Source organism: Chaetodon auriga, chromosome 2 (assembly GCF_051107435.1).
Source record: "Chaetodon auriga isolate fChaAug3 chromosome 2, fChaAug3.hap1, whole genome shotgun sequence".
Classification (NCBI taxonomy): domain Eukaryota; kingdom Metazoa; phylum Chordata; class Actinopteri; order Chaetodontiformes; family Chaetodontidae; genus Chaetodon; species Chaetodon auriga.
In genome coordinates, this window is record NC_135075.1 from 21,815,148 (window position 1) to 21,841,214 (window position 26,067).

General features: G+C 41.8%; 1 protein-coding gene across 3 annotated transcripts in view; it reads left to right on the forward strand.

The window, feature by feature from the left end:
* Nucleotides 1–22,540, forward strand: part of tox2 (TOX high mobility group box family member 2) — a 93,810-nt gene extending 71,270 nt beyond the window's left edge. For 2 of the 3 annotated variants that reach the window (XM_076740847.1, XM_076740855.1), the window contains exons 5-10: nucleotides 8,828–9,094; nucleotides 10,589–10,819; nucleotides 16,372–16,452; nucleotides 19,195–19,605; nucleotides 19,683–19,831; nucleotides 20,486–22,540. In XM_076740847.1, coding sequence (XP_076596962.1) covers nucleotides 8,828–9,094; nucleotides 10,589–10,819; nucleotides 16,372–16,452; nucleotides 19,195–19,605; nucleotides 19,683–19,831; nucleotides 20,486–20,528 — 1,182 coding nt within the window. In that variant the 3' untranslated portion in view covers nucleotides 20,529–22,540. The remainder of the gene's footprint in view (nucleotides 1–8,827; nucleotides 9,095–10,588; nucleotides 10,820–16,371; nucleotides 16,453–19,194; nucleotides 19,606–19,682; nucleotides 19,832–20,485) is intronic. The other variant, XM_076740864.1, reaches the window with a different exon arrangement.
* The last annotated feature ends 3,527 nt before the right edge of the window (nucleotides 22,541–26,067 follow it).

The window sequence follows — 26,067 nt, forward strand, 5'->3', positions numbered from 1 at the left end:
TAATGTGAGTTTTCTTTCCATTTTGTCTTTTACCAGAACTATTTTCTGAGCTGTTTGTGCTGCAAAAAAACAAAAACAAACTTTACTTAACCATAACCTGTCGTGATGACTGTGTTTTACAGTACAGCTTTTGGAGGGGCTTCAAATCTGGGTGAAAACCCAATCGAAGGGGTGAAGATCAGCAAAACAATAAGCCTTACACATACCGTACCTCAAGCCGTGACGTTAATTTGTTGGCTGATCCTCTGTCTGTAACATTTGTTATAGCTCAAAGCTGGAGAGTCAGGTGTCTTCTGTCAGATGTACGTGAAATTTGAGAGGATTTCACACACATGCAGATCATCTCGCCATGACCTCCACTTGCTTGGCACATGCAAACCTATAAGCACCTGCTTCTCATTTGTGTGCGCTTTCTTGTTTTTGTGTTCATTATTTCTGCATCTACGTTCAGTTTTTGTTGTTGTGCGAGTGTGGGCACGCCTACACACACACACATACACACGTATACACACAAAGTGTGTTTGACACGGCAGTCAGGGGTCTCATTAGTGGGAGCAGAGGAGCCTAGCCTTCTGCTGTCTGCTGTGTGTGTCCCCACCGCTCCTCACAACCGTCTCCTACATGTCATGTCAGACGAGGCTCTGATTCTCTGACGCTGTGCTTTGTGAGGTGAGCTCAGAGACACGCCCGGGCTGAGAGGGAGCGAGACAGGGGGAGACAGAGACAGTGAGACAGAACAAGAGAGAGCGAGAAGAAAAGAGACTGAGGAACAAGAGAGAGAACTGGGGGGGGGGGGGAGGGGGGGGTGGGGGGGTGGAGAGGAAGAGAGAGGGAGAAAATAAAAGCAAAGGAGGTTCTGACATTAGCAGTAATGAGGAACATGGAGGATGGTGCCGAGGGGGACATCATGACATTACTATCTGCAAATCAACCACTGCCTTGTTGCTGCCACAGAGTCACTCTGAGAGGCGTTCAGGGTGGTACAGTACTTTTTGAACCAACAGTCATTCGCAGCCAGGGACATCAGCCTCTTTGTGCTTCCAACTATACTTTTAGATTTAATAATAAAAATGATAATGACGATAACAGCCGCCGACATAAAGTACTTTCCACACAAAGGAAAATACATTACCAGCACAGAGGGTTGTAAAGAACAGCATCGTAAAAGTTAATCTTTTTACCATTTACTTTGTTATAACTTCACGTCTAATTTGTTTGTTTTTTTTGTGTGTTTAGTTTACCATTTATCTGTGAGGCACCACTTACGAGTCATTCCTACTTTTTATGAAAATATCAAATGTGCTGGCATGGTCTCCGCTTGGCTTTCAGAGATAATGTGGCAAAGTCCATTTCAACAGTGTGGCTACTTACGACGTTCTTGGAATAAACTGCTTCTTCTCTCTTTTGAAGTTTGTGCTGAAACTCATAATTATTTCCTTCTGCTGCTAGTTTGTGAGGTATTGCTGTTTTTCTGCCAGATTAATTACTTGATCACAGTTCAGTGCAGGAGGTGCAAGAGCAGGCATTTTATATTTTTTCCTCTTGACTAGCATGTAATTGGAATGATTGAAAGTGACCTTATAGTGTCTTCTTGTTGTGGCAACACGGAGCCACTGCCAAGCTAATAAATAAAACGAGGTTTTAATAGCGTGTTGCTAAATACAGTTGGCTGGTATACACCTGGATCACAGCATCATATTACATTTGAATCAAAGTCTCCTTGTCTTATTGAATAATGTTTTATAAGTCATATTGACTACTTTTGAAACGCATCCAATTAAGCTTCAACAAATTCTTAAACCACTTGTGCTTCTTCCTCTCGAACATCCCGGCATCTGCTGCCCATCATATCTCCTCACTTAGCATCTGTCTGATGTCACAAGAAGGCAGTGGCAGCATTTTGCCTTTGCTTTCATACTTAAGTAGCGTATGATTCATAAATCCACTCTCTTATTAATTCTCCTCAGCTTGTGTAAATGACCCTCCTGGGTGTATATAAGCTTGATAAACCGAGAAGACATGGATGAAGGGAGAGAGAAGAGAGGGAGAGAGTGAGGAGGGGGAGGGAGGGGTGGAGGCTCGAAGGCTCTTTGAGGAACAGAGTTGTTAGTGCTTTGCCCTCAGGGTGAATGAGAAGTAGCTTTGAGGGCTGCGAGGCCCCAGGGTTGGCTCCCCACCTAAAGGCGTGTTTACCGCCGTGTTGCGCGGCGGCTGTGCTTTTGAAGGATCAGTCTTGAACGCGCCTCTAATTAAAGCTGTCATGGCTGGGTGCCTGCAGGGATAATGTTCTATTATTATAGTCATTTGTTTCAATTAAACGCTGGGTGATTTTACAATAGCAGCCGTGAACCTGTGTGAGTGAGCCATCACTCTAAACAAGATGGCTCCAGTCAAGCAGGGGGTGAGGAGAGGAAAGTCTCAGGACTCGCAGAAGCATTGATCACTGTATCTTCAAGCAGGGCAGGACGGGATAGGGGGACCGTCTGAAAGTCTGATAGCGCTGATTAAAGCAGTTCAGCAGGTGATGTTTCTGTAAAATCCAAACACTAACGGATACCACGCGGCACTGTGGGGTAAAATCCTCTATCATTAGCAAAGACGTTTCATTTTTCTGTTAGATTTTGAAGCAAGCGAACTAAAATTGACTCAGCTCCACAGAAGGCCCCTCTGTGTTTGGATGGTTATTTTTTAGATGGTGATAATCAGCTGAAACATTTATTGATTCTTTAGCATGGGGAGACTGGTTATTATGATGCCAGTGCTATAAAACCTTGCATAGCAATCAAGCCGCTTATTCAAATGATGAAACAGATGCCACTCTGGTTTAATCATCATAAGGACGGAGCAAGGTTAGCTGTTTTACTCTCTCTGGTGTGAATCTCTCCTCTTTCTCCTTGTAGCAGCGTAGGGCTCTCTTCTCCCCTTCTCTCATCTCTGTGCTGGTGGTCAAATCCCCTTAGCTAAATCAAATGGTGCAGGCAATTGGAGCGGCCGTGAAACCATTTCAAAGGTAAGGTCAGCAGGAGCACGGGAACAATGGCTTTGTGATATTCCATCTCGCACACAATGTGCTACACATAATTGGAAAGCCTTTGTTATTTGACTCCCATTTGACTATGATGTACAAGATGTGAATACAAACACGACAGGCGTAACGATGGCAGAGGAACACGTTCACACCGAGTTTCCTGGCTTTACATCACAGTTTAGGTCTGCCTGGCTGCTCATCACCAGAAAGCAATATCTAGCCATCCTCTTGCTAACTTTGTAGATGGGTTTTAGGTCACGTGTTGTTGTTTTTTTTCTCTTGCTGTTTCCCTGCTTTTATCCTCTGTTATGTCTCGCTCTGTTCCAGTGTCCTCTTTCCTTTCCTCTTTCTTTGCCTCCTGTGTTTATGAGGGTCTCTGATCTCCCGGGGCTTTACAACAAACAGCTAAATTGCTGGAGGTTAAGCACAGCTATGACAGCACCAAGAGAGCTCAGAGTCCAACTTCATAAAGAATCTAAATATATAAATTTAGGCCTCTGCATTGCTCAAGTCGGGAGTTATTGGTTTATTGTTATGCCACGAAATACAGAAAGCAGAACGATGATGAGTATAATGTTCAGTGAGTCGGCTGCTTCAACACAGAATAAGACCGCCTGCAATCTACCCCTCAAAAAAACAAAATAATGTTGCGTCACGGACCAAGTCATGCAGGAATAAAGTGCGTATTATAGACCTGTCGTCTGCATCGAGAGTCCATGAAAAGTCAGTATGTGTTACATGCTAAAGGCAGAGAGCGGTGACCAATCAAATCCTGTTACTCACCGTGCACTCCTCCCTCTTTTGTCCAGCTATCTGGATGATACCATTAGGAATTAGCATACAGTACCTATGGCAACCAGCAACCTTTGTCAGATTCTTTCATAATATTTGTACAGCCGTCTGCCGCCTGCTTTATTTAGCTCAGGCTTGATGGCGTTACGTGATAACTTCTTGCTCTTTCTGTCTCACACAGGTGAAAGCGCCAACTAAAAAGCACTCGTTTTAAGGAATGACACAGGAATGACTGTTAGAGGCAGATTATCACAGGAGGTGCTTTGAGTAACGAGCGCTCGTCTTTCAGGTGTTATATTGCACGTAGCTGCTTTTTGGAAGGGTAATAAGGAAACACGTTCAGACTTTGGAATCAGTTTCTTTGTGCTTTCATTGTCTTTGCTGGCTGATTTGTTTCTGTATTTCCTGGTGACAAACTGCTCCATTAGTTAGGACAAAAACACTCAGCTCTAATGAAACTTTGAGCTAATGCTTCGAAATATGAGAGTGAATATGAATAACAGCAGATGACACGTGCACTTGATTCAAAACAAAAGAAGTACAGTGAATAATCTGGTGTGCTTGCTTTGCTTCCCTCCCCTCTCTGCCATCTCTACAGCTTTTCCTCCACAAAAATAAGATGAATTCTCTTAGACGAATCCCTTAAAACAGGAACTCGGATGCAGTTTCGTGTCTCGACGAAAGGTTTTTCTGTCCCTGCTCTTACGAGGCCGACCAGCAGCACCCATGATGCCGTGGTGCCTTCCCCCGGTGAACCCTTTTGCTCTGCATGTCTCCTTCTTGTTTATATTAAACATGGTGTGGCTCAGATTAAAGGGTGACAATTTTGCCTGGAGGCTGTTGCTATGGAAACGTGTCTATGATAGCCCATTCATGTTTGATTAATTGGTTTTTCAATGCTTCTTGGTTTGTGAGGACCCTTAAAGAGAAAGTCCATGGAAAATGGAAAATTAATGGATTTCTATTTCCTTCTCTTTCCTCTTTCTTCCTCTCTTTTCCCTGTCTTGCTGCTTATTTTGCTCAAGCTATTTCCTCATGTTTTAAGAAGTGTAGCGATGGTGTTTTGAATTATGATTGGAAGTTGGAGATTGCCGTGGATGGGGGAGGTTAAAGCTTGGTTATTTGAAATGCAAAAGAAATGTCTTTGTTCATGGCTGCCTTTTGTGAGCAGCTGCTGAGGCAAACACAGAATCTAATGTCGTGTGAATATTATGAGTTTTCAAAGCAGGCCAGAGCCTCGTACAACATTACTTTGTTGTGCATTTTTATTCCAGCAACCTACTGGGGCCAATTATGATTAGAGAGCAGAGCCTTCATCTCTGAACCTCCACTCGTGTTTATCAAGACCTCATATGCTCGGGCCTTTTCAATTTGATCTTTTTAGCACTTCACTAATGTGTAATGTATTATTTAACTCATAAATGTTTAAAAGAGCTAACAAATGCTAGTTCATCACTTTCTGATCTGTAAATTGCCAAACATTCCCATTTATGCCCGCATTAAAAGCATCCTTTGGTCCGTGCTCGTGTTCTGTCCTGATGAATCTTGAGGAAAAGCTTTTGATGTAGTTATTATTGAAGATCTTTTAAGACTGCTAAGAGCAGAACTTTGTGCGAGTCTGATTCTGTAATCACGTGGAAGGGTGTTCTGCACATGGGGGTCATTCTCCAGCTGCGAGTGCCCTTTTTGTTTCTATTTCTATTTGAAAAAGGTGTCATTTTATGTGGCAGTCAGTAACATTTTTCTCTTTCATTGCACACAGTGAGCATAATATATCTGCAGGGGGCTGATAGGGTTGTTGAGCAATGCCATTGACGCAACGATTGCTTTGCAAGGTGCTGAGATTTCTGGCTTCTTAAAACTGAATTTTCAGAAGCAGGAACTGAAGTCCACAGTGTCTCAAGGACCCTGGAGGGCCTGCACTTGTTGCACTTCCTACAAAATAGAAGTCAATAGAAATTATGGATTGTACCTTTAACTGTAATAGAGAGCCCCCTTGAAAAATCACATCATTTTGAGTTAAGTGATAATGGGCATGTGTGTTACTGTACATGGCTGAAAGTTGAAGCAATGAAAAAATTGGCTTGAGGTAAAGTTCCCCTTGTGATTCAAAACTCAGATTGAATAAAAAACCCCTCTTTATTAATGTAACACCCATCCCATGTAGATATATAATCCGCTCGTGTTGTAGTACTCTGGGCGGGGCCCTGGGTATGTTTCAAACTGGATGGCGCTTCTAACTTAATATTTACAACCTGTGTTCCCTTAAAATGAAAGTAAAATAACTGGCTCCAATGAGATTTAAGGAAGTATATTAAAAATATATTTTTTTTTGTCCTTGCATTTTAACCTACTTGACCTACATTTCATTTTCAATCAATGAAAGAGACGTTGTGCACAGTGTCCTGGACTAACGGGAGGAACTCTGGTTACATATTACCTGACTTTTCTGTGTCCAAGTGACTAATGGAGACAACGGATATTAAGTTTTTCAGTACTGAAAAATGTTGCAATGTAATCCCTATGGATGTTTGAGCACCATCAATGCATGTCCCTAAAAGTGTTTGTTTTTGGCACTGACAGGCTCAGATTTGTATAGTAAGTGTCTGACAGCATTATGGGAAGGATGCATACAGTTGTTAAAGAGTAAGATCTGTTCTGTTTAACCAGAATCAGCTGTTGTATCGCTCTGGCCAAAGCCACCAGACTCCATTCACAGAAACAGCCATTTTAACGTAAAACACACTGCATTCAAACACATCTAAGATGAAACTCATCAAAACCTTCATGGTTCATCTTTCCACTGTTCCAGCAATCATCACTGACTCTGGTTTGGTTGAAATAAATTCTTAATTCACCGATTCGGGAGAGAAGCAAGAGAGAGGGCGGACATCAGAGAAGCAGCGAGGGAAACAGTGCGTGGAGCTGGAATATTTCATATTCTCACATCTATCTCAGGAATTATTTTCGCATTACAACAGGAGAGACTTAAATATGTCGGACTCCAATGGATAGAAACACACACAAGCTCACTCAGCAATACCAAAATGTAAAAGCAACTCTCAAGGCCGAGGAGCTTGGAGGCCGAAAAACTGCAATGGCCACTTCAGTTGTTTACACAAGCATGAAATAAAAATGCACATGCAATGTAATCAGTACTCACCAATCCTGGAGATACTCAGCGGGGCAGCAGGTGGAGCAGTGAAGAAAACAGCAGCAGGTGGAGCGACGATCTACAGTACAACAGCAGAAAGGAAACCACTCTTCATAGTGGTCCAAAGGAGCTTTCCTGGTCCCCTCTCCCTCTCTTACAGTCACAACTGTCCATCTCCTGAATCAGATAAATCAGCTAAACAACAAATCCATACTCTATTTCATGGCAAGCTAGCAGTAGCTTGTCACAACCAGCTGCTTCACATGCAAGGCTAACAGTGTTTACAAGCAAAGCTAATGGCTAACAGGCGAAGGCTAACAGCTACGTCAATACACACGTTGCTTTTTAACACAACAACATTTAGTCACAGAGGCTCATATTTACCTCTTGTGATCACAAAAGTCCAAACCAGAGGGATAACTGCTGCTCTGCCACAAGTTATGGACGCTAATGCTTTCATACAGTACTTTAATTCACTCAGTGATGACTTGATAACTCGCTTCTGCCTCCCTCCGACTAACAGAACCAGCAGCTCACAGCTAAGCCCCACCCCTTTACCTGGGAATGTAATTAGATTGGCTGCTAGTTAGGACCTTCCAATGAAAGTAAAGAAAAACTAAGATTGACACATTATGCTGCTTACTCTTACGTCGAATGGCTGATGATACTGCTGGCTCATGTACAAATCAAACAAACTATGATTATACAATTTTCAACATATATTTAAATGTTTTTCATTTATATTTAAACATATGTAAACGTTTTTAACCATTTTAAATGTTTCAACCATAGTTAAATGTTTTTAACTTATTTTAATTATTTACATATTTATCTCTAAAGAATATTTAGCCAGGGCTATATTAAAATGAGAAGCAGATGTGGGCCAGTAAACCAAAGTAATGAACTAAAAGAAACTACAATGCTCTGTAGTCTCTATGGATTCATTTCTACAAACAACCCCTTTTACTTACGAGAAGTCATGTGATCTGTTGTAATATAGAAGTATTGATTATAGCTGCTTTGAGCTCTGAACAGCCAATTTCTCTCCTTCTAGTGTGCATTTTGACAGTGATTGCAAAATCATTTTGAATTAAATGTAATCTTTAAAAGCGTGTGGCTGGGTCACAGTTGTTTGATTGATAGCTGACTGAACCTATCACAGGTTGTGCTGCTGCTCTGGTCAGGCTTCATCCAGCTACAGCTCATTGGAAATCTAGATTTTGTGGCTCTAGTAACTGGAAATGAGATGGACCTTAAAGCTATCAGGCTTCAAAATGTGCCACCAGAAAACTGGGGAATGATACAGGCGCTATATTCATGTTTTTAGTTAAGACTGAATGGTATTAGCCTTTAGGGAGCAATGAAAATGTCTGCTTTAATTTCCTAGTGAGCTGTCTAGGTTGGTTTGGGTTGAGAAATTAGGCTTTTTTTTTTTTTTTTGGCTTTTTAGTGAGATATTTGCTGCCATTATTCAAATTTCCCCCCTGTATGACTTCCATTTACCTAACAAGTAATAAGATAAACTTGGCCACAAACCTACAAGTTTGAAAGTGCTTGTTACAGTCAGAAGAAAAGAGAAGTTTTCAAACCACCAGCCTCAGTTTAACAGTGGGACCTGTAAGAGGGTTTTTTGTCTGTCTCGTTCCTGCCAACAGACATATTTCCCTCATTACAACATCAGAAAAAAGTTATTTTTTGCCTTCTTTTTAAAGATTTTGTCCAATGCATCTTTTTCTCAAATTTGAAAATGTCCTCTCCACTTCTACATCTTTGCATATTTGGCTAATTGGCATACTTTTATTACTTTGAGTAGAGGAGAAGATAGTAAAGCTGGTGTTCTTCTCTCACCCCAGATGCAGGAGATGGCTTTGCACCACCACCAACAGCAACACCATCACCAGCACCCAGACGGCTCTCATTATGACCCCGCCCGTAACCACCCCCTGATAAACAGCTCACCTCCGATACTGCCCAACCCCATGAGCGCACTGACCCAGCTAAACCCTCAGGTCAGCCGGAGTGCACTGCCTCATGGTTCCCCCTCACCTCCCGGAAGTAAATCGGCCACACCCTCCCCCTCAAGCTCCAATCAGGAAGAGGAGACTGATCCTCATTTGAAGGTACTGATGTGGCAACGCTTCTCTGGCTTGTAGTTGTGGAGGAGAGGCGAGGGCTTGGCAGTTCTGCTCAGAGATGGTTCGCATGCTCACTGTAGAGTTTAGGGAAGAATTCAGGGGTAGCCATGCTTGTGCTGTTCATTCGGCTGGCTGGAAAACTCACACGGCGCAACATTTTGCTGTTGATGGCAGCAAAGGCCATGATTTTTTCTTTCCAGTTTGTGTATGTAATGGTGTGGTGTCACATGTGAAAAGAAATCATTAGTTTGTGATTGAATTTAAGTGTAGAAACAGTTTTGATTTTGTTTTAATTTGTTCAGTTTTCCTTTTTGCTTTATTCTGAGCAGCACATTTCCAAAATCTGGCATTAAAAGCTACAAAATCTTCCCTCGGTCCTTTGGTGAAAGATAATTTCACCCTTCCATTTACACAGTTGCTAATAGCTGACAAGCCATTACCACTAAGGCAAGTTTGTTGGCAAACTCTTGCACACACATGACATGAGACATGACATGAAATTCCCTGAAGTTATTTTACAAATCTTGTTCTTGTAAAAATGAAAAAAAAACCTCCTTTATTTACAGATATGAGAGCTGTTTTAATGGGTTGATCATGAACAACGCAGACACAAGGTGCTGGCGATCCCATCTAATTTTGTCTCTGGCGTTATATACAGTCTGGTTTGAAACCTGCCTCTCCTTCATTTAAATCAGTCATTCATTTAAATGAGAAGAGCAGGACTCTTGTTTACATTCATTTGGTTTATGTAAATCGCTAAAACTGCCTTCATAAATTGCCCACCAACCAATGTCTCAGTGGATTTGCTTCGTTTCTGTCAGGGGAATGTGAATGAGTGCATAATTGAATCTGCCACCTCCACAGTGTTTCAGATTCATCGTGTATTTAAATGCTAGCTTGCAGTGATACAGTATAACAAGAAGGGGATTCTTCAGTTAAAGAACATATATTTCCCTGCCTATACATCTGCGCTGTGCTCCTCACTGTGTGTGTGTGAATAAAAATGATTACCACCTCTCCTATCAGTAAGTAATTCCATTTGCTCTCTCCAATTCATTCTGAGACCACATCAAAGCCAGAGCAGATACAGCAGGCGATTTGAAATTCCTTTCAGCCGGAGCATGAAAAGCCAGAATTTATGACTTTCTGAACAACTGAAAAATAAAGATTTGAAAAGGTTTGTTAAATTCAACTAACAGATCTTATTTTTGACAAAGTAAGGCAGAGAAAAATGCTGTCAACCAGTGCCAGTGTCAAAGTGTTACTGTCACTGAAACATTGCTGCAATACTCAAACGCTGACTGCGCACATATTGAACAAAGAGCTTGAATCATGGATTTAATGAAGTTTACATGCTTCACCTGCACCCACTGTTCTAAGCATTCGTCAGAGATGCAGTGATTCACGTCATTGGCAGACCTCGTTTCTGCGGTGTCAATAAGCTGCTTTGTGTTTTGTGTGTTTTTGATGGTCTTCCAGATCACGGGCGAGAAGCGGCCGTCTTCAGAGATGATGAAGCCCAAGCCCAAACCCCAAAAAAAGAAGAAGAAGAAGGATCCCAACGAGCCCACAAAGCCTGTGTCAGCCTACGCCTTGTTCTTCAGAGACACCCAGGCGGCCATTAAAGGACAGAATCCCAACGCCACCTTTGGAGACGTATCCAAGATAGTCGCCTCCATGTGGGACGGACTGGGAGAGGAGCAAAAACAGGTAGATTAATACTGTCCACTCAGAGCATGGAAAATTTATATAACATTTAAAATAACACATTCTTCCTTTTAAAAATGTAAAGTTGGATTTATTTTAAGGTGTCTGTGGCTCAGGAGGCAAAGCAGGTTGTCTAATGATCACCTCCTCCTGTCTGCATGTAGAAGTGTCCTTCAGCAAGACACCGAACACCAAATTGCTCCTGATGGTCAGGCCAGCACCTTGCATGGTAGCTCGCTGCAATTGGGTTGTGAATGAGTGTGTGAATGAGAGGCAAATTGTAAAGCGTTTTGGATAAAAGTGCTGTATAAATGCAGCCATTTCACCATTTAGCTGCTTTCAGGTGTTGATTACAGTATATTCCTACCGTTCAATTAAGATGCTTCGGTGCACTGGGAAGAGCAATAGTTGACTAGCCACCAGTCAAATGATTGAGTACATATTCAAATGGTAGTTACTAGCCTGAAATCAGTGTAAAATTACTCTATTTTTAGGTCGTAGTCATGCAGATTCACAAGTCAGGTACACCACACATACTGTAAGTTTTGCAGAGCATTCACAGAGTCTCTCTGTTGTAGCACACTGCGAGCAAACCGAGACTCTGATTGTATCTATGTATCTGTCTCATGCAGCTGCAAAGATTTAACAAGAAAGCTTGCAGCTCTGGTATTGCTTGTCAAGATATTATGTTCTTCTGTCAAGCTAATATGCAGTAGCTATGTGGCAGGGGCCAATTAGAGAGTGTTAACTGAACGTTCAACTCAGTTAAGTATTTTATTTTGTTTAAAGTTACATATAAATAAGCAAAGGAGCATACTTCATATAGCATTTTACCTTATCTATGGAACACACTGTAAATACTTTCAAATGATGCTGAGTAAAACGTAAATAAAAACAGGATGCAATCATTTGCAAATTAACTGTGTTTATCAACAACAGTTTTACGACATGTTCCTGAATCCATGCAGTCATTTCCTTCATACAATCATGTGTTCACAAAGTGGTGAACCTCCATCCTCGCTTGTGAACGACTGAGCCTTTCCAGGATGCCCCTTTCATACCCAATCATGATACTATCACCTGTTACCAATGAACCTGTTTACCTGTGGAATGTTCCAAACAGGTGTTTTTGGAGCATTCCACAACTTTCTCAGTCTTTAGTTGCTCCTGTCCCAACTTGATCAAATTTAGAATAAGCAGATATTATTTTAAAAAAAAAAAATCAGTGAAGTTGTTGAGGTAAAACATTCAATGTATTGTCTTTGTACTGTTTTCAGTTGAGAATATGTCCAAAAGGATTATCAAATTCTGTTTCATTTATGTCTGACACAGCGTCCCAACTGTTTTGGAATCGGGGTCGTGTGATGGAGCCATCAGTTTCAAAAGTGTTTTGTTTGTTCTCTGCTAAAACTGCATGAGAAAATGTATTTTAAGAAGAGATGGTGCAGCGTGGGGAAATTAAGATTTTTGTTCCGATATGACATTATTGCATGACAGCAAAGCACATAAAACATTTCCTTTATGCAATGAGAGTTACAGATCCAATGCTTTTTATTTGTGAATTCGACATGCACCTACAACACTGAATCAGCTGGAAGTTATAATCCTGCAGCCTTAATGCAGTGACAATCATATATTGAAATGAGTGAAACATTTTCTACCATCGGCAGCGTGGATGTATGTCCCTGAATATTTTCAGGAGTCAATTTAATTTTATTACAGCCTGACCTGTGCATATGGAACTGCATTAACATTTACTGCAGTTTAGAGCCGTTTCCCATCCGGCACATTTTCTATTTCATTTTAGCATTCCAGACCAACAGACAAAGTCAAAGGGGTTTCTGTGTGTTTGTGGTAACAAATGATGGCGTGAAATGAATGGAAAACGAGACAGTCTGATGATCATGCACAGACTCATATTTTTAGAATATCCAGTCAGGGCGCAGCCTATTGGGTGTCAAATAAAAGCACCTGTCTCCATGACAAAGTGCAGCCCATTCTCCTCAGCCCCAGCCACCGTCGACTAGACCCTATCTAGCATGTGTGTGTTTTTCTCCCACCAAACCTACTTTATACGCTGGACTTTGGAGGCCGTCTGTCCCTTTTATTTGCAGTTAATTTTTGCCGCCTTCACCGGGGCTCTTCACCATGAATCTTCATTTCGCCGCTGACACTCTTGAATGTGAATTCCTCATTTCCTGTCCTTTTATTTATATCTGTTGCCTGGTGATTTGATCATGCTGGGAATACAAGATTAGCAATTGCCTTGTCCTTGGTTTTGCCTCAAGGACATCTGCTCCTGAAATGTTATTGTTTGTGCTTCTTAACCCTTTGTGTCCTGGTGTCTTTTTCACCTTAGATTTTGCACTGTAGATGCAATGCTCTCTCCCCCTCGCTCTCTCTCTCTCTCTCTCTCTCTCTCTCTCTCTCTTCCCCTAAATGCATTTGTCCTTCACAGCATTACCTGGGAACAGAGACGAAACTAACAAAAGGGCAATTCCGCCATTAAAAATCCACCCATTTATTGTGCCGTTCCACAGCTAATTTTTTGATTTGTTTGTGCATTCATGTGTTTAATCAAACATGTCACCTCGCAAGACACGTAATTAACTTGAGGTAATGATGTCATTATGGAATGAAATGTAGTACCCTGTCTGGGCAATAACACAGTGATTGCTCTAATTATTCTCTGTGACTAGCACTGTCACTTATTCCAGCACAACAAATGGATAGACTTGTTAACTGTGTATTTACAGAGTGTAACCAATTCAGCTGCTGCGTGTTAATACTCCAAAGATATTAATATTTCTGTCTTTGGTTTATTATGATAACATGATCGTGCACCGTGCACACATCTGCTGACCGGTAATGTTCAAGTGAGATGCATTTAAAGTGAAAACTTTCTATATGAGAGTCTCTTACCTGAAACATTTTCAATATGCAGCTTCACTTTCTCCCTGCTTTCTATCTACTTTCTTTTTTTTTCCAGCATTGGCTGTCACGTCATCCCTATAGGACCGGTGAGGTGTGTTCTATAATGTCACAGTCAGACCCTCTGGAGCCATGCAGGAGCACCAGAATGTAAACACAACCCTTCCCCTACACACAGCTTTGTTTGAACTAGAACGTGGCCCCTGTTTCCAATTACCTACAGTACTTCTCAAACACACCATGCAGCAGAATTCACATAAATGCATTGAGGGCAGCATGTTTTATTGCTGTATTTTATTGAAGAAACAATCAGAAGTTTCATTGTTGTGATCTGTGTTCTTTTTTTTGAGCCTTTTTCTGCTCTTTTTTTTGAGCTTCAGTGTACATTTTCCCCGCTTCGCTCGCGATGTTGTGTATTCTCCAGTGCCGCCCTTGAGTTCAGTTCAGAAGAACAAAGTGCTTTTTTTTTATTCATGTTTATGTTCACATTTTCTTTTTTATTAAGATGTTTTCGAACGCCTGCACGCCATACAGTGTTTTTTAATTCCCGAAGGCCTTTGATTTATAGTGCAAGATCAATGCATTATTTGGGCTGCGTTATTCCTCAAGGTGACTACATGTTAAAGCTGCCCCAGAAACACAAAAGAACATTTTTCTTGTTTTGTTATTTAAGATAAAGATCAATTTTCCGTTTTTTACAGCAGTGGGGAGGAACAGTGATAATGGAGTTGGGTGGGAGGGAGGAGAGACCTTGGCTTTATTTAATTGAGTCTGCTGTGTTGGAGTTGTGTATCAGTGAAAGGTCAGAGATAGAAGGAAAAGAACACTGTCACTTTGTTTAAGCGACATGTTTTGATATTAAACTGCTTCTGTAGGCTGAGTTTTAGCATCTATCCAAAGATATCATCTGTATTTTAATCAGTTTTCTGCCTCTTTGTCTACCTTTCACATATACTTTTCTTGTTCCTTTCTTTTTAATTTGGATCTTAGCGCCCTCTCCTCTCAGCTGCTACCTTCCTTTTCACCACCATCTCTCCACTTCCTCTACTTCCCGGTTGTTTTCTCCTCCTCCTCCTCCTCCTCCTCCTCCTCCTCCCACCGGTCGCTCGGTCTTTCGGTCGTCGGGGTAATCACTCCCTTCAGTGTCAGCAGGGTGCGGAGTTATTGTCTCCTGTAATTAACTGGTTATCAAACAAGAACATTTCATTAAGGTACAATTAGGGGCTAATTCAGGCGGGACACCTCTGTGTCAGGATTACGATGGAGGCATATGCTCTCCCCTTGCAGCTTTGTTATTTTTAATTCATACTGACCTGCAGCCTCTGACGGCTTCAATTGCTAATGAATCCACTCACTTTGGAATAATTAGACGTCCTTAGGCATGGTAATTTATTTAAAAGTATCCGTCGTTGTGCGAATCATTAGCTGTGTTAAATTAATTTGAAATTAAAGCTGCTGGGAGTAGTTTGGGGTTCATTAAAGAGGCAGCCATGGCTCTATCAATATTTAAGGGGTGAGGGGTAAGGTTGTCACTTCTCTTTTTTTAACAAGAACTGTAGTTCCTAATAATGATTATCATTTTTTTGAATGAAAATCTGTGGTTTGATTTTGTATCTTGGAGTTCCCAATTCAATGCAGTCTTGCGCCAAATACCTGAATGTATATCACGGAAGGGAAATAATAATAATATTGTAAATAGGGATGAGTGAGAGGATAAACATCAGCTGTTTGAGCAAGAGATTGTATCCGTCTTCATCCCGGTTTGTTTGCTGTTCTGCGTCTATGTCTGTTTGTTTATTGACTGTGTTAGCAGCTGCCAGCATATGTGCATTTGGCAACACATGAATGCTTAATGGTTATTCTACCCCACCTCTTTGAAAGAAATGACCCCGTCCACAGAGCCACACACAGCCTCTCACTGAGGATCAGTAATTACCCACTGCATTCACACACATGCAAACACACATTCTCCTTCATATTGAAATGCTCCACAGAGGAGCTGAGATCTGAGTCTTCCTCATCGATTTAAGGGTGGACTTTTGGCAACTTGTTTTCCCCGCATCAAAAAGGCAATGGCAGCTAAAAAGAGCCTGTGACTGACATGTGGTGACATTAACTCGAATTCCCTGTCTTAACGCATCATTTGAGGTTCATTCGGGAGGCTCGAGATTGCCTCTTTGCTAATGCTGTTTTGAATTCTTTTATTTTTTATTTTTTCTTCTTCCTCGTCTGAATGATTTGCTGGGACATCAGCTCTGATTAAGAGATGAGCAACAGCCTTAATAGAGGAAGGGGCTGAAAAGCAGTACACAAAATGACAAACAGCTTCTCGCTCCTTATTTAGCAGCATAATATTTCAAACTGTGTTTTCACGTTATTGTGCACAAGGAATAAATGCTTCAAATGCAGCAACATCATGCAGATGGTCAAATCTCCTTGACTTGATAACTGTGCTATGAATGCATGCGATACATTTTTCATCTCCGAGCACACTGCCGGGTCACACAATCACACTAGGACTCCCAAAATCTCATCCACATCAGTCAGTGTGGACCACAGGGTCATTTTAGCCTTTGGCATCACCTTGTAATCAATCGTCGTTGTTGTTGTGTTTGCTCCTGCAGAGCTACAAGAGGAAAACAGAGGCTGCTAAGAAGGAGTACCTGAAAGCTTTGGCCGCCTACAGAGCCAGTCTGGTTTCCAAGGTAACCACGGGGGTCACGTCTTTGATATACATGGGTCAGCGGCGATAGAAGGGATGATAAATTAGACAGAGAATTCCTCTCACTCTTATTCCAGGCAAAGGGTCCACTTGCTGCACGGAGGGGTTAGTATATTTGTGTGTGTGTGTGTGTGTGTGTGTGTGTGTGTGTGTGTGTGTGCGTGTGCTCAGAGGAGAACAGTGAAAATTAGGCCTCAAACACACCCGATTTGCAACCTGGGGAGAAATGAAATGTAACAGTTTGCTGTATTGTGTGTGCGCCCGTGCATTTGTGTGTGTGTGTGTGTGTGTGTGTGTGTGTGTGTGTGTGCTTGTGCACATGTATAAAGTAGAAGTGGACATTACCTATCATTTGCTGTCCTCCTGGTGTTTCTGTCCTCCCTGATGGGCGGCTAATGTGTTGGCTGAGGTTTGCTCACACTTGCTGCTCTCTCCTTGCTGCAGGTTACTCCAGCTTAGCCCAGAACATTAACACGTTTTTACCCGTGTTTGTATAAAAACCAGAGCTGCGCTGATAAAGTTCCCGTTTTTAAAGGCTCTTCTTACATCTGCAGAGATCACAGTCGTTATCGCAGCACAGGAGTGTTTCAATCTGTTGGCGCACTGCATCTCATTTCAGTGTTTCTGCATTGTTTTCGAAAAACACAACTCTAAATTGCATTAGCATATACCAAGCTCCTCCTCTTCCCCCTCCCTCTCCCCGTCCCCCTTCCTCCCCTCCGCTCAGCGCCACACTTCCTCTCATGCTCATGGGCCGAAAACAAGCACCTTGATTAAGGCATGAATAGTTAATTCATCAGCCTCTTCACTGTGGCATACTTTCAACTAAAAAGACTATTCTCATCTCTTGTCTTTGGTGCAATTAGACATTCATGTCAGAGCTCCTATACAGAGGCTTGATTGATACTATATGTTGGTAGATTGCCAGTCAAAAAACTGACTGACAAAAATAAACCTGCGACCCCCCCTCCCCTTCCTCACTCATTCAGGACCAGCCAATCTGAATGCAGGGCTGAATCCCATGATTCAACACGACTCTCTTTTTTAATTATCAATGAAGGAGTCTTTTCAAAGTGAATTGGGGTGGGTGGAATTGGAGGTAATTGGAGTATCATTTGAAGGATTCACATCTCCAGCGTGCACCTGTTGCCTTTTTGTTTTGTGACGCACGTCGGTTTGTTTGGGAGAAGAAGAAAAAACCAAAGTTTGATTGCCTCCCACTGAATGTCACGGCACTTCTCTTGTGTTCATTTCAGTCCAAAAACTCCGTGCACAAAATGTGATTTAGAAAGTCAAATTAAAAAAGTCGCGCTATGTTGTAAATTTCACAGATTTCACGATTTCATAAATGTTTCAATCCTCATAAACTCTCATTTAACACATATACGGTGCTGTTCGTATACTTCCTCTGATGAATATGGAAGAATTTTACTGCAGCACATTCTGAAACTTCCCTTTAAAGTAAAATAGGCTTCAACAAATCACACCCATCCTCACACTCTTTCCCTCTCCCCTCACACCATTTCTTCAGTGTTTCATTTTCCACTTGACCCTGCAAATGTATCTGTCCCTCTCTTTTATCCATCCCTCCAGCCCGTTCCATTGATTATTTCAGGGGTTCAGAGGGATGGATGTGAGCCATTACTAAATAGCAGACCAGCACGCATCACTCCAGCCAGTCTGACAGTTAATGAGAAACACTGGATGTATTTCATACACACACACCACCTCATGAAAGAAAGGGAGACAGAAGGACCTGCAGAATAAATGTGTGTGTCAGGTCTCACAGCATCCTCAGCGGTTTGTGTAGAATACATAAATAAATAGAAGAGGAGCAGAGTAGTGACCACAGGCAGCATTAGCCACAATGGCCACACATACTAAAAGTACTTAAGGTAATGACTATTGTAGAATTAGTGCACACTGTTTCCATGCTACCATTTACAACCACATTTTCACGTCAAATGAAAGTTTCATGGAAGAGGAGCTTTTCTCCCCCTTTTCACTTTTCATTTATTTCCTCAAGTTATTTAAATAATTGTCTTTGAATGTGAATTTGCACGTACCAGCTGCTCCTTTTCGTTTCCTACACTGACGTATTGTTTTGAAAAATTCCCCTGAGAGGGTAATCTCTGTGGAAATGAGGAGGTGCAAAGAATTATGGGACAGTTTTATCACTTCGCGACCATCATGCTCATATCTGTCTCAAACTGTATTTGCATACTAAAATTGCACATACTATAATTTCCATACTATTAATATGTATCATAAGCAATTTTGACACATGGTCCAATGCTGATGATACTGTTTGTTTACAGATAATATTCAAGTCCTAACCGTTACATAAACCTTTCAGCAAGGTGCACGCTGTTAATATTTCACTGAATGCTTGATTTATTCTTAAAGGATAAATATTACAACTCGGATCTGATTTTTGGAGCTTTGGCCATCATTTCTATTGGTTTTGATTACACTGTGCTCATCGAAGAAATTGCTGAGGTCTGGGAACATGACAACATCAATAAAGTCAGACAGGGCAAGAAACATAGCTGTAAACAAGCCAACAGTTTTGCCAGATTGTCTGAACCACTTTATTTTCCAGGTAAAATTGCAAGTGAGCACACAAAAATCCCTCACAAATGATGTTTGCACAAAACTGCAAGAATAAGATCCATGTAAGAAACTGGAAGATGAAATTTCCTTCTCCTTCCTTCTTCCCCTTCAGACATATAATGATCCCGTGGAGACAAAAAGTGCCCAAACAAGCCAGGCTTCTCCACATATGATGCCAGCCAACCCGCCCCTGTACAGTGTGCCACCTCCCCCCCAGCCGTCGTCGCCCTACCTGGGGCCCGGGGCCTTCCCTCTCACCGACCTGCAGAGCTACGCAGGACACGCCCCTCGCCACACACTGTCGCAGACGCTCAGCCAATCGCAGATGCTGCCCAGCATTAGTGCCTCTCCCCCTTCCTCCTTCCAGATCAGCCCACCCCTTCACCCCCACCAGCAGCTCTCCCTGCACCAGAGCTCGCTCCTCAACCAGCCTATCCGCATGCAGCAGGTCCAGTCCCAGCCAATCATCTCTCACCAGATGGGGCTGCAGGCCTCTCTTCACTCCCCTCCTCCTGGGCAGCAGGTAAAGTAACAAACAGAGAGCTGCTGTGCAGTAGTTTGTACTTTAAGACGGTGGCTTGATCTTCTTTCTTTCTGCAGGGTTTTTCCCACCTTCAGTCAGAGTATCAGAAGAGCATTGGGGGTTCCCAGTCTCCAGGAGCCCCTGGCCCTGGTCCAGGCCCTGGAGTGGCTCAGAGCCACGACTGGGACAGTGAATACTGCAACCGGGAGTGTGGCAACCACTGCAGGTCAGTGGAGACAGAGGAGACCGCTTTCCACAATAACCTCTGTTACTGCGACTCGTCAAATCATGTAGTTTTGAATGGAGACAAATGAACTGAATTCAACCTAATGGACATTTTCTTTTGCCATTTGATGCATTAACTCAAAACGAAACAAAAGGTTTTCGGGTTGAATATGTCAGATGAGACCAGGAGTACGTGAGAAATCAGCATATATAGTCATGTCGGACGTCTCTCCCCTGCTTTCACAATATAAGTGTTGAAAATTGTCAGCTCCGTTTCAGTGAGACAGAGGAGACAGCTGGAGAGGTAATGGTGAGATAATAGAGCTTGTCATGTGTTTGTCAGACAGCAGTAAAAAACAGATGTTCCTAACACAAGTTTTCACTGTTATTGCTTGGCAGGCTGTGCAGTCCTGCAGCACTGGAAGATATTCTAAGTCTGTAGGGCTCGTCGTGATAAAGTGCTATGAAATGTTTGGTTTGTTCACAGGGTTTGGTTAGAGCAAGGCAGCAGCTAAAGGAATGGGTGTTTCGGCTTGAACTGTGGCCGTCGGGGAATTGGCATTATAGGAAAACTTTCCTCCTTTTTTCTGTTCTTTTGTATTTTATCCTTCCTTTTCTCTAACCTGTGCCCGTTTTTGTTTTTCTTTCTGTCCAGTGGCAGCATGATTGGCAGGGACAAGCCACTCTACCTCACCTGAAACTGAAGATCATGCTCTGTCGACAAATACGACACCGAGGAGTCTACTCTCACCCACCCCCACCCCCCCCAATCCCCCACACCCCGACCCCCCGCGACCTTCCTCTGATGCACACACTTGCATACAGTTCACACTTGACATTACAAGTACATACATACACATACAAACACCATCACCGCCACCACCTTTTTTCGGTCAATGTAATTCTTATTTCTCTGTTTCTAGAAGAACTTGTGACCAGAGTTTTTTGACTAGATGACTGCTGTCTGTACCACTTAATGTATTAGCAGTCCTCTTGCTGTTTAAAATTCGCCAAGCACTTATGAAGCCCCCCTCCCCTCTCCTGCTCCCATCCTCCTCCCTGAGTTGTGTTTTCTATGCCCTCTCCAGTGCAGGCCGGGCTGTAGAGCACTCATCTTCTGTGTCACCATCAAAGTCCCCTCAGGGACCCCATCCAGCTTTAATTACAATGAGAAGAAAAAAAAAACTCTTCCTCTTCTTTAATCATTTTAATTTTCTTTTGTGTTTTTTCCCCTTTATGTTGTTGTTGTTGTTGTTGCTGTTTTATTTATTTCTGGCTCGCAAAATTGTTCTTTTTTTTTCTTTTTTTTTAAGCCAATAAGCGTTGGGCCCTGTACTGTAGAAAAATATTAACTTCTAGTAGGTTCAGTGCAGGCTTAGATGTTACGGTAGCTTTGCTTAAGGGCCTGCAAATTAATACAAAAAGCTTGGGTCGGGAAGAGAAGCAAAACAAAAAGAATCTTTTTTTAATATTAAAGACCTGTTGAGGTCTACTGAGCTGTCACAGTGTGATTGTAAATATCACTTTTATGGGATCAAATTGGGAATTGGAAGTCCAGATAGATTTGTTTCTTCTTTAATATTACATGTAAGTCATTTTGTGTCCGTGTGTGTGTGTGTGTGTGTGTGTGTGTGTGTGTGGGTGTGTGTCTGGACGTTAGAATGTATCCCATTCATGACGTGTGCAGTTGAGTGTGTATGTGTGTATGCGCACGGACACACACTTGCGTGCAAGAGTGTTTCAGTGTTCGAGCGTTGGGTCTTTCTCGTGAATTTTAACAGCCTTGTGCAGCTGGATTTCAGAGGAGTATTTCACACTCTCGTTCTTGCATTAAATCTGTGCTCACTGGTGTGTTTTTTCCAATAAAGTTCAATCTAAAACTGAATACACAATATGTGTCCTGCAGATCATTAAATGGAAAGAGCCAGGTGAGAGATAGAGAGGAAAGAGATAGAAAGAGAGAAAGAAAAGCTGTGAGATAAAATGAGATATAATGTTGCAGGTGGAGAAAAAAATTGCCTCAAAATGCCCCCCCCGCCCCCCTCCCCCTCCCCCACCCCGCTCCCTTTTCTTATTTTGTCTCACCATAATGTCAATTCTGTCTCCTCGACATGCAGAAGTGAAGTAATGAAATATGTGAATGGAGCCATCACATCCACATTACAGTGATTTTTATAAGTTTCTAGTTGGTGTTTGATTGTGTTGATCTCATCTTTTTAACTTTTTGTGTGATTAACAGAAATGCATTTTGCTGACAAAGACATCTGTATTTATCTCTTTACTGTAGCATAATTTCAGTTTTTTTTTTGTTACGGAACTATAACATTTTAAGTTGTGTAAAAAAAACTAAAAAAAAAAACCCTGCCAATTGTAGTTATTTTATTTGTAAAGCCAGTAATGATAAATATTTTAAATGGTTATCAATATATTGTTTTTGCTAGTTGCCCATCAGCCATTTGACAGGTTTTCTTATTTATGAGAGAAATTAGATCACTTTTTGCTTCTTACAATAGAGGTGTATTTTTATTCTTATTTTATTGTTTTCCCCCCTCTGGTTTGATAAAAATGATGATGACCACAACAATGATTTCTTTCTTTATTTTTTACATTTTGGGTGCTGCTCCTTTTTTCCCTTGCCAGCAGCATCTGTTTGTGTCACAATGCTTCTTTTATTTCAAACCTGCATAATAAAAAAAAAGTTGAAAAGTGATCGCGCCTGATGCCTGTTAATTTTACTTTTGGTCTCTTTTCATCCCCTTCTCTAATGAGATGATCGCACCTTTTTTTTTTTTTTTTTTTTTTTTCTTAAAGACATAATAATTGTCGCTTTAAAGATCCACCAACACCCACATCTTACTGTACCTTACAGTGCATTTGCACTTAAGAGGGTCACATTTGTATCCTATATTTATATTTAGCTCAGGGCTCCAATGGCATTAGCTAATTAGCCATGGATGCAGTGCACACCAGCAAGCGTGTATATTGCCAGTAAACTATCTTAACAAACAAGAGAGCAGATGCGAGAAGACGTTTGCTTTGCTTGTGAAAGTGGTGCATCGTAGGCGTCTAGTGTGAGATAAAGAGAACAGAGAAATGCAATGTGCACACAAACTCAGGCAACCGTCCAAGTACTGATTTTACCCCAATTGCACACAAGTCTTCTTAGAGACTTTCTGAGAGAGAAGGAGAGATTGAAATGGAACTGTCACGATCCCTCCATTCAATGTTTAATTCATTTTGCGTCTGCCTGCCGTCTCTTCCTCAATACTATTGAATTGCCAAATAGATCATTATTGGACAATTGGAAAACCTGCCACTTTGTGATATGACACACATTATATGAAAATCACAGTCATACATTCTTAATGCAACACCAGATAAAAGAGGTTTTGGGTGCAGCCACACAGCCCTGTCTCTGTGCCTTTTGTGACATACAGTCATGTGTTTGTGTGAAAATCTGCTTTTGTGTTTTTCTGTGTTTGGGTGTTGCCTCTCCTGTAGCTGTAGATATATTTGTGCATACATGTAACAATATTCCCTATCTTCTTTCTTGTTTTAGACGTTTTCCTTTACGACATATTCTCTCTGCCTTCCACAGATGTGCTGGCAGTCGATGTCTGTTGTAATACTGTAGTAAATACTGCAGGAAGACAGTATCAATTTGACACTTCTGTCAGCGCCCTTAATCCCGCGCCTCGTCTGGGAGTCAAAGTCATGAGGCCAAGAGAATGAAAAGCTACAATTTATGGTGGAGGGTGCCATCGAGAAGAGGTGAACGCAGCGGTCTTGTTGCTTTCCATAGATTTGAAAAGACCACTGCAGCAACAAAATGGATGACATCAGTAATAGCAGGCTGTTTAACAAAGACGAGGTCAGTGTTGTATCCATCTAGAAGAGAGCAAAATAAAAGTGACGCAAATCACTACAAGCTCACTGTTTAATGCTGAAGCCAAAGTGTTCGGAATTCATTGAAAGAATTTTTGCATGTTATTCTGATTTATTTCCTGTTTTTGACATTAAAACAGGTTAATTCATCAGCCTAGCTTGTGGAGTCCATTAAAACTTGCCTCGATTAAATCAAATTGGAATCCAGCCATCAGTCCATAGGCCACAAGCCAGATGAGGTATATAATCCTTCCACTGAATTCTGGGTCTACCGCAGGGTCTCCTCCCAGGTGGGTATGTCTAGAAAACCTCCAAAGGAAAGCACCCAGGAGGCATCCTGACCAGATACCTGAACGATCTCAACTGGGCTGAGGTGGGGGTTGGAACGGAGATCACCTGGTAAATTAAAAAGTGCCTCCCAGGTCAGCTCCCTCTTTACCACAACAATCCAGTACAACGCCCGCAATACTACTGACGTCTGTCCATCTCATGCTCCATTTTACACTCAATCACGAACAAGATCCTGAGATACTTGATCTCCTTCTCTGGGGATAACAACACCAGCAGGAGCAATCCACCATTTTCCAGCAGAAGACCACTGTCCCTCTCATCCCAGCTGCTTCACACTCAGCTGCATCCCACCCCAATGCATGCTGAAGGTCATGATCTGATGAAACCAACAGAACCACATCATCTGCAAACAGCAGGGACGCAAGTCTGAAGTCCCCAAGCCGGACATTCACCTCTCCCCAGCAGCACCTTGGGATCCTGTGCATGAACATCACAAACAGGAGTGGTGACGAGGGGCACTGATCGAAATGGAATTTAAATCATCATTCACCTTTGTGTTTCCTTTGTGTTTGATATGGGCTTAAAGCTACGTGTAATAAGTTAAAACACATTTTCTTCTCTCCATTAGGATCAATCCTTGAGGGTTTGGGGGAAGCAACTGATACTGATACTAAGGTTAAATGATGAAACATGCGTCCAGTGTCCTAAAAATGAAATATATTAAGACTCAGTGACAGTAAAATAATGTGTTTCAGTGTTGGAAACTGTGTGCATGGTCCCCATCTCATTTATTTACTTAAAGCATTATTTATTTAGCATCTGATTATTAAAAATATAACCATGCATGTACAATAAGCTGTGCATGTTTGTATATGATGAACATGAGGTCAACCTCAGCGTGTGTGAGTGTTCGTTTGTGGAGTCGTGCAGCCAACAGTGGGAAATTTCCATCACTGACAGGCTCGTAAGATCCTCCCTGTCAAAACCCTTTTATTTTCTTCAAAATGACCTTTTGCTACTTGCTCTCACTGGCTTTCGTGTAAGTGTGAATATAAATACGCTTAACCTGACCACATGAGACACCTAGCTAGGTGGAGCTTCTTTGTCCTTCGAGTTTAAACTGATGCAGGCGAGACGGTCAGTGCTTCGGGTGAACTAAAGGCTCATAAATGCACCACACAAACTTCTCACAGGCCAGCCACCTTAGCACACAGACAAAATGTTAGAGCTGCAACTTTGGTGCTGCGGTGGAGCAACAAACAGCAGGAAATGTGGGTGGTTTTAACAAGAAATGGGTTTCGCTTTGTGTACAGAATCAGTTAAGGTTTCTTTTTTATGCTGACTGTACTGCACAAAATGAATTTGTACATCAAGAACACACAATATTCCTTGCAAACTTGGCGAATGGCAAGTCAACACTTTAACTGTGCAGACTTTAATTTAGCATTTTAGCAACTTAGCAAAAGCTGTCAGTAATGAATCATTTCATCAGAATCATGTCTTGTGCAGAAGATGCCGAAGAATACACAAAAACTGCAACAGAACAGAGGCTGACAAAATATAACACGCAGGACATAACACGTGAGGCACAAAGCACACTTGTGGTTTCACACCTGTAGATCTATACGTAATGCAGCGTATATGCTATGTCAGCTTTGACAACCATTAGTTGCTCCCTGCGGTTGACAAATTTAGTCCATTTCCTGTTTTTTGATATTACAAGTGATTAAATGTTTAAAGTGGTTGCATTGTCTTTTAAAGAACCAGTGGTGCAGTTTTTTTAACATATAAAATTCCCCTCAGAGTCATTATGAAACATCAGGTGATGAGGACTTTCTCTCTATGACTAGATTAAACCCAATTTGAATGTCTCAATATCAATTTGGCTAGTTTGCTTCACACACTGCAGGATCATTAGAAAATGGTATTATCCACATCTTATGTCCAAAACAGCACAACTACTTTAAAGAGCCACTGATACGAACAGACAAACACACAATGGGGCATGTGAGTCATCTGCTGGGCAGCTCTCTTGCTTTTAGTTGAGTTGTGGTTCAAGAG